General features: G+C 38.1%; 1 protein-coding gene across 1 annotated transcript in view; it reads right to left on the reverse strand.

Annotated features, from left to right (window-relative positions):
* LAMA3 (laminin subunit alpha 3) overlaps positions 1 to 13,617 on the reverse strand; it is a 241,196-nt gene that overhangs the window by 208,494 nt on the left and 19,085 nt on the right. Inside the window, exon 3 of the mRNA XM_049770908.1 lies at positions 4,121 to 4,273. Coding sequence (XP_049626865.1) covers positions 4,121 to 4,273 — 153 coding nt within the window. The remainder of the gene's footprint in view (positions 1 to 4,120; positions 4,274 to 13,617) is intronic.

A 13,617-nucleotide genomic window follows, 5' to 3' on the forward strand; every position in this document is an offset into this window, starting at 1 on the left:
CAACACTCACAGCTGAAGGCTCTGGGTGGCCTTCAGAGAGTTTATTGCTTTCCTTGGGCAGCACCAAGATTACAATTCCTGGCCTCATCTGCAATTAGGTAGAGTCATGGTATTGAGTTTTAGCTCACAAAATAAAAATTTCTGGAGTAAGATTGTGACACTTCATCTTGCCCATACCTCCAAAACCTACACACATAATCTTCAGGGTCTTTTCTCATTCTTGCCAGTGGTGCACAGCAACTCGGGGCTCTCAGGAACTTTAATGCTGTGTGCTGAGGATGGTGGAGCTAGACACTGAACGAGTTAATCTTTGAGCCATTGTTTGGAAAGGCTTTGCCTGGCTCAGATCGCTGTGTTTGATTTACTACATAAATAGGGAGAGTTTCATTGGTTTCAGTCCCTAGAGTCAGAATATATCTGTTTTAGTTCAATCTTAAGTGACAATTTAAATATTCATGGTAAATAGTAACTCAATTTTATGGCTCGAGGAAGTATATCATGGAAAATTGTATACCTGTTAAAGAAAAATTATAAAAGGGACAAAAATGTTCACAGTTCTTAGGTCAAAAATTCTTCTGCAAATATTATTTCTATAGTTGTGTAAAGATTTAAAGATATGTGCACTTGTAAAAAAATAAGTCTTGAAATATATTTACTAACTCATTTTATCAATACTAGTTGGAAGAGTGGTTCAGAAGACTAAAGAAATTCACTATCTCAGGGATCTAATCTGTTGCTCTAAATACACCAATTTTCTTAAGTGTTTCATGCATTTAAAAAAGGCAAGAATAGGGGCCGGAGCAGTGGCGTGGAGCGGTAAAGCATCTGCCTTGCTGGCACTAGCCTATGACAGACCTGTTCCATCTCCCGGCATCCCATATGGCTCCCCAAGCCAGGAGCGATTTCTGAGCTCATAGCCAGGAGTAACCCCTGAGCATCACCGAGTGTGGCCCAACAAAACAAACACAAAAGGCAAAATAAATTTTTCCTTTTCTAAGAATAAATTCTTCCTAAAAATAAAATTCTTAAAAGGTATTTCAAAATCAAATGAACTTAGGTAGGTCACTACAGTACATGAAAGCTAAACCTCCATGATGTCATGGTGCTTGATGCGTCCCTGTGCTAGACTTTTCCAGGGTGCTCTCTACAATATTGCATGCAGATTGATTTTTATTAATAGTGCCTTTTTTTCTCCCCATTATGGTACTGAGCATTTGTTAAAGTTCACTTTGCTTCATTCAAGAGGAATTGATTTAGAAACCACTTTCCTACAGAGATTTACTAAGTGATTCCTTACATCAGCCTCACAGTAACCCCATGAGGTAGGGATTTTTATTACTTCATGTGATAGCTAAGGTAGGGAGTAATGTAGTGTGTCACTCAGACTCAAAAGAGAAACACAGAAAACTATATATGATATGAGCTCACTTCTATGTAAAATCTGAAAAAAAATGGCTGAACTCAGACCAGAGAGTTAATACAGCAGGTAAGGTACTTGTCTTGCGTGCACCTTACTTGGGTAGTATTCCTATTCCCTCATATGGTCTCCCTTGAGATCAGTCACAGGGATCATTACTCTCCCCAAAAGTCAGGGGTAATCCTTGAGCACAGCCAGGTGTAGGTCAAAGCAAACAAACAAACAAAAAATTGAATTTAAAGCCAGAGAGATAGTACAACAGGTATGATATTTGCATTGTACATGGCTGATCCGGGTTCAAGCCCACATCCCATGTAGTCTCCCAAGCTCACCAGGTGTAACTTCTAAATGCAGAGCTAGGAATAACCTCTGAACACTAAAGGGTGTGACCGAAAAAAAATGTTGAATTTATATAAATAGTAGTTACGGAGGACTAAGGGAGGAGGTGAAGAGAGTAGGGAAGGGGCATAGAAAAAAATGAGTAGAAGCTAACCAAAGGATCTAAGTGTTCAGTTATAATATGACTATGTTCTGGAGATCAAAGGTACATCATCGGGGCCGGTGAGGTTGCGCTAGAGGTAAGGTGTCTGCCTTGCAAGCGCTAGCCAAGGAATGGAGGACAGAAAGAAAGCTGGTTGAATATTTCCCAGAGTTGTGAAGATAAACAGCAATCCACAACAAACATCTATCTCCAGTCAGATACACTTTACAGATTCCTATCTCAAGTGCCTATTCACATCTCCAATTAGTCTATAAAATTTGTCCAAACAATATTTATCTCTTATCAGGTCCTAAGTAATTCCTCCCGCAGTCTTCCTTGAGCTTGCTCTTCCCACAGTCTTCATAATCTCTGCAAACAGCTCCACCCGCCCAATGTTCAAAAGACTTGGGATTTTTCCCACACTCTCCATTCAATTTATTAGCAAATCTCAGCAGCTCTAACTTCTAAATGTAACTGGGTCCCAAATGGCCCACCCCCACTGCTGTCACCAGCATCTTGTAAACAAGTTTGATAGCCTCCAAGCTGACTTCTACCATTGGGCCTTCAATAACTCCTAATATATGGTGCCAGGAAATGTCTTTTAAATGTAAATAAGGGGTTGGAGATGGAGAACAGTAGGTGAGGCACTTGCCTTGCATATGCTGACCCAGGTTCAATCCCTGGCACCATATATGTCCTCTGAACCTCCCCAGGAGAGATCCCTAAGTGCAGGAAATTGCTCACACTTTACATCTCTTCCCTTATGTAGATCCCACCCCTTATAAGAGAACCTAGTTAAAACTAGTATCCTGGTTGGAGAGGGGTAGAGAGGGGAAAGTACAACAGTTAAGGGGCACACCTGGCATGTGCTCTACTGGAACTTCATAACCAGCATCACATCGTACCTCCCGTGCCATCAGGGTGGCCTAGAGAATCCATAGCACACACGGTCTGAGCAGCACCACATCTTCAGATCTTTGCATTGAGCTGCAATCTTCCTTTGTACCCACTGACTTGTGACCCATCAGCAATATTCTTTCATCTTGGTTGTATAATGCCATCACATTACAGGAGTTACACTCAGCACACACTGGCAATTACACTGCATGCCAGTAAGCAGGTACCTTTCAGATCATCTCAGCCAGACACAGGAGGATTTGCTAAAGTCAGGTTCCCAGGTGACTCAACTGTCCAAAACATAGCCTCAAACTATGGTCATCAGTGTCCAGAGAATTAGGATTTCCAAGAAAGAGATTTAAAAAAATTGTTGGGGACCACAAGACAGTACAATGAATAGGACAAATGCATAGCATGTTCCAGGCCCAGTACCTGGTACCACGTTTTCCCAAACACTTCCAGATGCAACATGGAGGCCAGCAGCAGTAAAATAATCTTTGTAGTCCTACCACTAGGGGACCCAAGAAATACAGCATCCTGGGGCCCTTTCACTGGACTGCTATCTCAGTTGGCTGAGAAAAATGGGTGGGATTTCCACCCTAATCTCCTGAGCATTGCTAGGCTTGAAAGGCTTAGAAGGCCCCACAAAATGATCTCCACTATATCTTCAGGTATTTATAGTAGCAATATTTACTATAGCCAAAAGGTGGAGGCAATCTACCAACTGACTGTGCACAGAGATGAATAGGTGGTCTGAATATACAGCAAAATGTTTTGCAGCTTTAAAAGGGCAGAAAATCATGACACCTGTAATGATGTGAATTAGACAATGATATTACAATAAATTACATGAGCACAAACACCACACAAGTTTCACTGATACCCATATCAAATGCCCTAAGACATCAAATTCTTAGAGGCAAAGATAAAAAAGGTAGTTGAAGAGGTGTAAAAAGGAACTGAGCTAGAGATCAGTGCAATACTGTGGATTTTGTAAGATGATAGGGCTGAAGATGGATGCCCACCAATGTGACTATATATAACACCACTCAACCTCACGCTGAAAAGATGGCTAACACAATTATAAATCATTGTTTAGAAAAGTAGTTTTGCCAGTGAGAATATTTGCAACTAGTACTAAGTTATAGATTTGACAACTTCGAGTACCTGTATCATAGCAAACACTTGTTAGGTACGTGAATGGTTCAAATATAATATAATAGTCCCCAAAGTAATTAGTGAACTAAAATTGAAGTTGTTGTTTTAGTAATTTCTGCCACTTCAGAATTTACAATAGATCCATTCCAGCTGCCAGCATAACTTACCTGCCCAAGATCCAAGGTGACATTGACTTTGTTGTACATTGTGCCCGAGGAGAGAGGAGGGCTTTGCCACCAACTTTCAGATCCATCAATTGCATTGCTGGCTGGATGTGCTTTCCTGGGGTCCTCAGAATTGCAATAATCACAGAATTGTCCCTAAAGGGGGAAAGCAGTTTTTAATATTTCTCTTCATGTAAGTTTCATAAGATGTAACCAAAGAAATACAATTCCATGCAGCTTAGAGGTGACAGCTGTTGGTATTGATCATAATACAGTCTTAAAAAACTGATAAACTTTTTTCTTTTTTAATCTTAAACCATGCCAGCTCTATTCATCATGTTTTTAGAACATAATCTTTTTGTCTTCCACTTTTTCTTGTTCTATATAACACCTCAAAATGAGTGTGAGCAAGGGATGTGGCTCAGTGGAAAAGTGTATGTGTACTTTCACAGATGTGAGGCCCTGGGTTCAATCTAAGGCACCACCAAAAAGTGAGGAGTAGAGCAGTAGGTGAATATGAGGGTGTGATCAATGGTAGAGCTCTGCTGTTTGTGCACAGGATAGTGAGTGCAATCCACAGGCCCATGCCACAATTTCCCAAGTGCCATTTCAGGCTCTTCTGAAATGACAACCAATACATCACCACTATGAAGGGAAAGAAAAAGTTGGAAAAATTCATCTGCTAAAATAGTCTACTAAAGTACACTTCTTATAAAAGACTCTTGCTAAGCATGCAAAGCTATCTTCCTTCCATAACTCCTTTTGATTCTTTACATGCTCCTCTGAGAAAATTTTATGACAGGACTGGGATCCAAGAAGAATCTGTCATCATCCTGGTGGAGGCCCTGAGTGTTTAAAACCACTAAAGGAAGTGAGATAGGATGAGAGTACAGAGCCCATCACAGGTGGGCTCGGGAAAGGCCATGTAGTAAAGGTAATGCTTAGGCTTCAGTAAGTGGCAGTAAGCAGAAAATAGTTCTAGTTGAAGAAGCCAGCAGCGTCCAGCTTATCGTTTCAATAGTCTAAGAAATAAAAGACAAGTCTTAGAAGGCAGAGATGCAGCTAAACTATGGACACCAAAGTGAGAAGCTGGCAGTCAGTTCTGTAGGTGAATCCATTTTCACCTACAATGATTATTTATTTGGTATCATTAACTCTAATTTCTTCTTTTTACAAATACATTATTTAATTGAATCACCATGAGATACAGTGACAAAGTTGCTCATGATTGAGTTTTAGTCATACAATGTTCTCACAACCTTGCCTGAAACGGACAATATCAAAGGGCAGCTCTGTTCCCTGGTAAAGTTTCAGAAAATTAAGTCTTCAGTGTTCAAAGATAAATGCTATCCTAGAAGTTAACCAAATACATAACCAAATATTTTCTCTTTTCATCTCTAGCATTTCCCAAAGTGGAAGCTATTGAACATACTCCCTCCCCAAGCCTGGGAGGCCCTAACAATGGAAAGATCCAGGAGACATAGGAGCAGTCTTAGGTATAACTGGGTTACACTCTATTTGTTCACTATTTTTTTCCTCAAAATGAAACAATAGGCCAAGTTTGAGGACTTCTGGCTAGTATGTAACTGAGGGTTCTTTCATAGGTCCTGATATGTTTACCTATATATATATATATATATATATATATATATTCATACATATATATGTATATTCTTGACATTGTATAAGGAGATTTATGTTAGTTGGAAGCAATACTTTGGAGATTAGAAACTATTATGTCTTGTTCTTTATTTTACTACTCATAGTTCTTCAACTCAGCACACTATGATATAATAGAGGCTCAAAAAAATAATTCCAGAAGCAATTTTTTAAAAAATGTTTTGTTTACAAAATGTTACAACAATGAAAAGTATAATTGGTACCTATTTAAACTAGTACCATCTAAGCATTTATGAGTGCTTTTCCCTTCTATGATCCTTAATTTCTCCATTGTTTTCCTAGGGAGGATTAAACCCATCTAATTACTGGTACAACATGAACCATAAATTATTAAGCCTCAAACTTTAGGAGATTTATGCTTGGGTAAAAATTAAGCTCTTCCAAGAATGCAAACACTTGGATGTACATTTCTCTCCATCTCCCCAGTGTTGATGCAAGAATGAAAATGATGCTTTTTATGCTGCTGTAGTAATTCTAAGTTTCAATGTAGCAATAACAATGATCAGAGCAAACATTATAGAGCATCCATTATGCACTGGGCACCAGGAACTTTACATCTGTATACAAAAGTTCTTATAATCTTGATTTCACAGTTAAGAAAAAGGAATGGAAAAATTGAGTCATTTTCCTGTGAATAAAAAGCTGGTAAATGAAAAAACTAGATCTCAAGCCCAGAACATCACTCTTTGATAACTAGTCTCCCATCTAGCAACATAACAAGATTTACTAGATATCTACATTAAGGAATATTATGTCGCATAATTAGGATCTTTATTATCTTTACTACAAATCTTTACTATTGCCTAAGAAATGTAGTTCCAAAGCCTGTTGGAATTAATTTAAAATCATCTAATTTATGCTGTCATCTTTACCTTAGTTACCTCATATAAAACTGGTGTATCATTTAGTATACTGAATTAAAACATTGACTCTGGGGCATTAGCACCTACTATCTATGCAAACAAGGGCTAATTATTAAAATATAAAATTTTAGTGTGAACAATAAATTAGAATATAAGCATTTAAAAACTAATCATCTTGAGGCCAAAGAAATAGTATGAGTGGGGCCGGAGATATAGCACAGCGGTAAGGTGTTTGCCTTGCATTCACAAGGATGGTGGTTCGAATCCTGGCATCCCATTAGGTCCCCTTAGCCTGCCAGGGGCAATCTCTAAGCGTAGAGCCAGGAATAGCCCCCGAGCACTGCCAGGTGTGACCCCCCCCACCAAAAAAAAAATAGTATGAGAATTAGGGAACTTGCTTGCATGAGGTCAACCCAAATTCTAACCATTAGTACAACATATGAATGATCTCTTAAGCCCCACCAAAAGTGATTCCTGAGCACAGACCTAAGAGTAATACCTGAGCACCACTGGGTATATTACCAAAACAAAAATAATAATAATAATTAATAAAATCCGTATGCCAATCTTTTTAAATAAAATTTTAATTGAATTACTGTGAGATAGTTACAAACTTGTTCATGATTAAGTTTCAGTCATATAATTTACAACATCTTCACCAATGAACATTTCCCCCCCGCCGAATATGCCCAGTTTCCTTCCTCATGGCCTGCCTCTATGGCAAACATTTTTCTTCTCTTTTCCTCTCTGCCCCTCAGTCTATCTCTGTCACTCTCTCTCTTTTCCTAGTTTTCCTGTGGTTTGCAATACTTTTGCTCAAGGGGTGCCATAAATATCACTTTATCTCCTTTCAGCACCCAGTTCTTGTCCTGAGTGATCATTTACAACTGTCACTGCCATACTGGTCTTTTCTCTGTCCTAACTGCACTCCCTCTCTATTTGTGGCAAGTTTCCTACCATGGACCAGTTCTCCTGGCCCTCATCTCTATTGTCTTTGGGTATTATTACCATGCTATCTATCATCTATCTATCTATCTATCTATCTATCTATCTATCATCTATCTATCATCTATCTATCTATCTATCTATCATCATCATCATCATCTATCTATCATCTATCTATCTCACAAAGAGTGTGATCCTACTATGTCTATCCCTCTTCCCCTGACTCATTTTGCTTAGCATAATACTCAACATATCCATTCACAGATTTCATAACTTCTTTTTTCTAAGAGCTGTGTAGTATTCCATTGTGCAGATGTACCACAGATTAGAAAAAACATTTATTTTTTATTTTATTTTTTTATTTTTTTTTGCTTTTTGGGTTACACCTGGCAGTGCTCAGGGGTTATTCCTGGCTCTATGCTCAGAAATAGCTCCTGGCAGGCTCGGGGACCATGTGGGATGCCGAGATTCGAACCAATGTTTTTCTGCATGCAAGGCAAACGCTCTACCTCCATGCTATCACTCCAGCCCCACATTTATTTTTTATAATATACTTATTTAAGCACTATGATTACAAACATGATTGTAGTTGGGTTTCAGTCATAAAAAGAACACTCCCCTTCACCTGTGCAACCTTCCCACCATCTCCATTCTCCCCCACCCTCTGCCTGTATTTGAGACAGGAATTCAACTTCTCTCATTCATTAACTTTGTCATGGTAGCTGTTAGTGTAGTTATTTCTCTAAATGCACTCACTGTTCTTTGTGGTGAGTTTCATATCATGAGCTGGTCCTTCCAGCCCTCATCTCTGGGCATTATTACAATAGTGTCTTTTATTTTTCTTAAAACCCATAGATATGTGATACTATTCTGTATTCACTCTCTCCCTCTGACTTATTTTACTTAGCATAATAGTTTACATGTCCATCCATGTATAGGAAAATGTCATGACTTCATCTTTCCTGATGGCTGCATTGTATTTCATTCTGTATATGTACCACAGTTTCTTTAGCCATTCATCAGTTGAAGGCCATCTGGGTTGTTCCCAGATTCTATAAATAGCACTACACTGAACATAGGTGTGAGGAAGGCATCTTTGCATTGAAGTTTTGAGTATATTCCTAGAAGTATATCCCTAGAAGTGGTATAGCTGGATCATATGAAAGGTCAATTTCCACTTTTTGGAGGAATATCCATATTGTTTTCCAGAAAGGCTGGACTAGACAGCATTCCCACCAGCAGTGAATGAAAGTTCCCTTTTTCCCACATCCTGCCAGCACTGATAGTTCTTGTTCTTTGTGATGTGTGCCAGTCTCTGTGGTGTGATATGGTACCACATTATTGTTTTGATTAGCATCTCCCTGATAATTAGTGATGTGGAGCATTTTTTCATGTGCCTTTTGGCCATTTGTATTTCTTCTTTGAGGAAGTATCTGTTGATTTATTTTCCCCATTTTTGATGAGGTTAGATGTTTATTTTCTTGTTAAGTTCTTTCAGTACCTTGTATATCTTAGATATTAATCCCTTATTTGATGAGTATTGGGTGAATAGTTTCTTCCATTCTGTGGTGGCTTTTGCATTCTAGGCACTATTTCCTTTGAGATACAGAAGCTTCTCAGCTTAATATAGTCCCATCTATTTACCTCTGCTTCCACTTGTTTGAAGAGTGCTGTTTCCTCCTTGAGGATGGCTTTAGTCTCAATCTCATGGACTGTTTTACCTACATATTGTTCTATATACCTTATGGTTTGAGGCCTGATATCAAGGTCTTTAATCCATTTGAATTTGATCTTTGTGCATGGTGTTAGATAGAGTTCTGAGTTTGCTTTTTTGCAAGTAGCTGACCAGTTGTCCCAGAACCACTTGTTGAAGAGGTTTTCCCTGCTCCATTTTGAATTTCTTGCCCCTTTAACAAGATTAATTGATTGTATGTTTGGGGAATATTCTCTGAATACTCGTCTATTCCACTGATATGAGGGCCTGTCTTTGTTCCAATACCATGCTCTTTTAATGACTTTTAATTTTGTAATACAATTTAAAGTTGGGGAAAGTGATGGCTCCCATATTCCTTTGTTCAAGGGTTGCTTTAGCTAGTCTTGGGTGTTTATTGTTCCAAATGAATTTCAAGAGTGAAGAATGTCATGGGTATCCTTAGAGAGATTGCATTAAATCTTTACAATTATTTCAAGAGTATTGCCATTTTAATTATGTTAATTCTCTCAATCCATGAGCAGGGTATGTGTCTCCATTTCCTTGGTACCCTAGATTCTTTACCCACTCATCTGTTCTCAGACACTTGGGTTGTTTTCAAATTCTGACTATTGTGAATAATATACAATAAGCATAGGAGTTCAGAGTGCTTTTCTGCCTTATGCTAATCTTTTTTTTTAATTTTTATTTTTGATTATGAGAACAAGGATGCAAAGAAAGAGGACAAGGTAAAGTTACAGTGGAAGGACAATCACCCATAACATAATTCTCAGAAGTCCCCTTGCTGATATCTTAACTTTGAAATTTCAGCCAAAGAACATTAAGACAGAATCCATGTACAATTACTTTGTTCCTCAAGTCCCCAGATTGTAACACATTATAATATTTCTTAACAGCACACAAGGCAATCCAAAGCCATAAAACTTACGTAACTCCTTAAACATTACAGGCATAGTATTTTCTTACATTTCCATATACATGCATATTAGCTTAAGTTAACCTCAAATTTTAAGTGAGTTCTTTGTAAGGATTAGAGTCAAAGGAGCACAGTAAAAATGGTGTTAGAGTGGCAATTGTTGTTTGCATAGGCCCACCAAAATATGAAGGACATGGAAAGAAATAACCTTGGCCTAAATACAAAGAGACCCAACCCCTGAAGTTTCCTGGCACAAGACCAACTCTAGTCTCCAGGCAAGCTAGATCATCCAATCCAAGACATTGTCTGTAGTGCCAACACACTTTTATTTTTCACACAGTCTCTGTTGTTGGTATCATGTTTCTGTATTAAAGCAGTCCTCTACCACGGAAGACCCTACACTGCTCAGACATTGACCTGCTCAAAAGAGACTTCCCTTAAAACTGAGAAGACTTAACAACAACAACGACCTGCTTACAGGACAGGGCTCCCTGCATTGCCCTTTGATTGTGAGGTGAAAGGAGAGGACGCTCCACATCCTGACTTCAATGTAGGATATGCAGATTCCAGGATCTTTAATACAGAAACATGATGCCTTATGCTAATCTTATGGAGAAGATAGTTACCCAGGCTAGTGTCAATAATAGGATTTAGAAAGTAGATTGGTATAATAAGTTGAGGAGACATCCCCCCTAGTGAACTTTGCTCAAGTAATAAAAAATAAGCCAAGCCTTCTGCTTAACAACATATGTCATCATGGAGAAGATTGATGGCAAAGTTTACAAAGAGAAACTTATCACACTGATAATGCCAGAGATTATAGATTTCAAGTAGTTACTTCCTTTTTAAATAAAATAAATTCTAACAATGAGGCCATATTTTGCTTTAATAAGCTAAAGAATAACATACTTTATATTTGAAAAATATTATAGAAACTTAGTTTATTGTTTTTGTAATTTTCTATTTCTTGTAGCTATTTTAGTGTAGTGTAAGTAAATAGTTTTTATATTGAAGTTTATATTTATATTTAAGTTTTTATATAGTTTAAAACACTATGGTCTTAATAGTGTAAAAGTATGTGATATTGACATAAAAAGCCCACACCAAAGCTTCCAAGATCCCAACTATTGTCCTTGTATATAACCTCTGCTTCTTTAAGTAACTCTTAATTAGTCAAAGTGATAATTTTTCATTCAAATGTTTTATTAAAACATTAGTTTTTTTCTTCCATTTATTTTCTAGAATTTCCAGTGACTAACCATCTCTCTCAAATGTCATTTTTACTGCACATCAACTTATATGATGAAGAAGTCAGTAACATGGGGAGATGGGAACCAGACTATGAATTTAAAAGTTAAAAAAAATCAGATGGGGCTAGGGCAAAAGCTCAAAAGGCTGGAGCACATGCTTTGTAAGCAGGAGCCTTAGCTTCAATCCCAGCACACTTATACACATGATCCCTTGAATACCACACTGGGAGCAGCCCTGAGTACCACCAAGTTTGTCTCTCCCCACAAAAATATCAGAAAAATTTTGAGTGTCAAAAATTCTATTTAGGGAGCAGGAGAGATAACACAGGGGTTCAGGCACTTGCCTTGTATTCAGCTGTCCCTGGTTTCATTCCTTGTACCACAGATGGGTCCCCAAGCATTATCAGGAGTCACTCTTGAGCACAGAGATAGGAGTAAATCCTGAGAACCCCAAGATGTGATCCAAATAGTCCCTCCCAAAATTCTATTTATTTTTCCTGAAATCTTTCTAGAGATTGAAATATATGTAGTAGTGGACTAATAGGGTTGGGGTTAAAAAGACTTCCCCAAAAAACTCATTCACTGCTAATGGGGATTTTGATTGGTCCAGACTTTTTGGAAAAACAATATAAATACTCTTCAAAGAAAAATAGAAATTGAGCTTCCATATAATCCAGGAATTTCATTTTAAAAATACACCCCCGGGGCCTAAAAACACAATGCAGAAAGAAAAAAAAACCTGCACTCCTATGTTCATTGTAGCACTGTTTACAATAGCCAGAATCTGGAAACAATCCAGTGGTTGAGAATAGATGAGTGGATAAAGAAACTGTGGTTAATCTACATAATGGAATATTATGCAGCTGTTAGGAAAATGGAGTCATGAAATTAGCTTGTACATGATGGATCTGAGAGTATTATGCTGAGCAAAATGAGTCAGATAGAGGGAGATAGACATAGAATAATCACTTTCATTTGTGATATAAAGAAAAGGATAGTATGGTTTAATATCCAGAGACAATAGAGAGGAGGGCCAGGAGGACCAGTTTATTTGTAGGAAGCTTGTCACAAATAGTGAGGAGTGGGACCAGAGCAATAGCATAGCTATAGGGCATTTGCCTTGCACACAGCTGACCCAAGGTGGACCTGGGTTTGATATCCAGCATCCCATATGGTTCTCCCAAGCCAGGAGCAATTTCTGAGCACATAGCCAGGAGTAACCCCTGATTGTCAAAGGATGTGACCCAAAAACCAAAAAATAAACAAACAATTAAATAAATAAAACATTAAAAAGACAAATAATGAGGAATGTATAATTAAAGCCCTTTGGATGGACTTGGATGATGATGGAGGGATGAGAGGCCTTTCTCCTCCAGTCCAGGACCACGTGTATGAAACCCCCTCTCCAGCAGCTTTCAGGATAGCAGTGGGTAGAAAACTCACAGGCAGTCAGGCTTCCAGAGATATCATCTTTATTCAGCCCTAGCCATTAGGCTAACCATTTAAGCATGTTCTCTTCAACTAGTCCTGCATCTTAGCTTCTCTCCATCATCTCCTCTCCAACCATCCTCCTGCCAAATCCCACTTTGCCCCTGAGGCCAAACCTTTTTGTTACCTATCGAAGACCCCACCCAGAAATGGACAGATCTTTCTTGCAGGTAAGGTTATAGGAAGAATGGGGGATGGGGCTATATCTGCCCCTTTTTTCTTAAATCAAATAAAAACAAAAGAGCATAGGTTAGCCTTTGTTTTCCTGACTTCAGCCTTTAGTCAAAGGCTGGTAATATTCCCATAGCAATAAAGTTTAAAGTGAAAATTAACATATAAGCCTATTCTATAAACATAACTTTTCTGCAAAATATGCCTGTAACTTAAAATTTTCTTAATACTTATTTACCCAAGCACTATCCTGGAACTTCCTAGTTCCTATTTCTCTTAATGCTATTTTAACCAAGTATTTTATCCTGGAACTTTCATGTTCCTATTTAATCTTTCCCTACATACAAAGTACAAGAACATTTATACAGAATATACATTTTGAAAACAGGCTACTACATCAAAATACACAGTAAAACACTATGCACTTGAGAACATTAACTATGGAAAACTATAAAACGCATTTAAATCAGCAAGAA

This window comes from Suncus etruscus, chromosome 3 (assembly GCF_024139225.1).
Source record: "Suncus etruscus isolate mSunEtr1 chromosome 3, mSunEtr1.pri.cur, whole genome shotgun sequence".
In the NCBI taxonomy this organism is placed as follows: Eukaryota; Metazoa; Chordata; class Mammalia; order Eulipotyphla; family Soricidae; genus Suncus; species Suncus etruscus.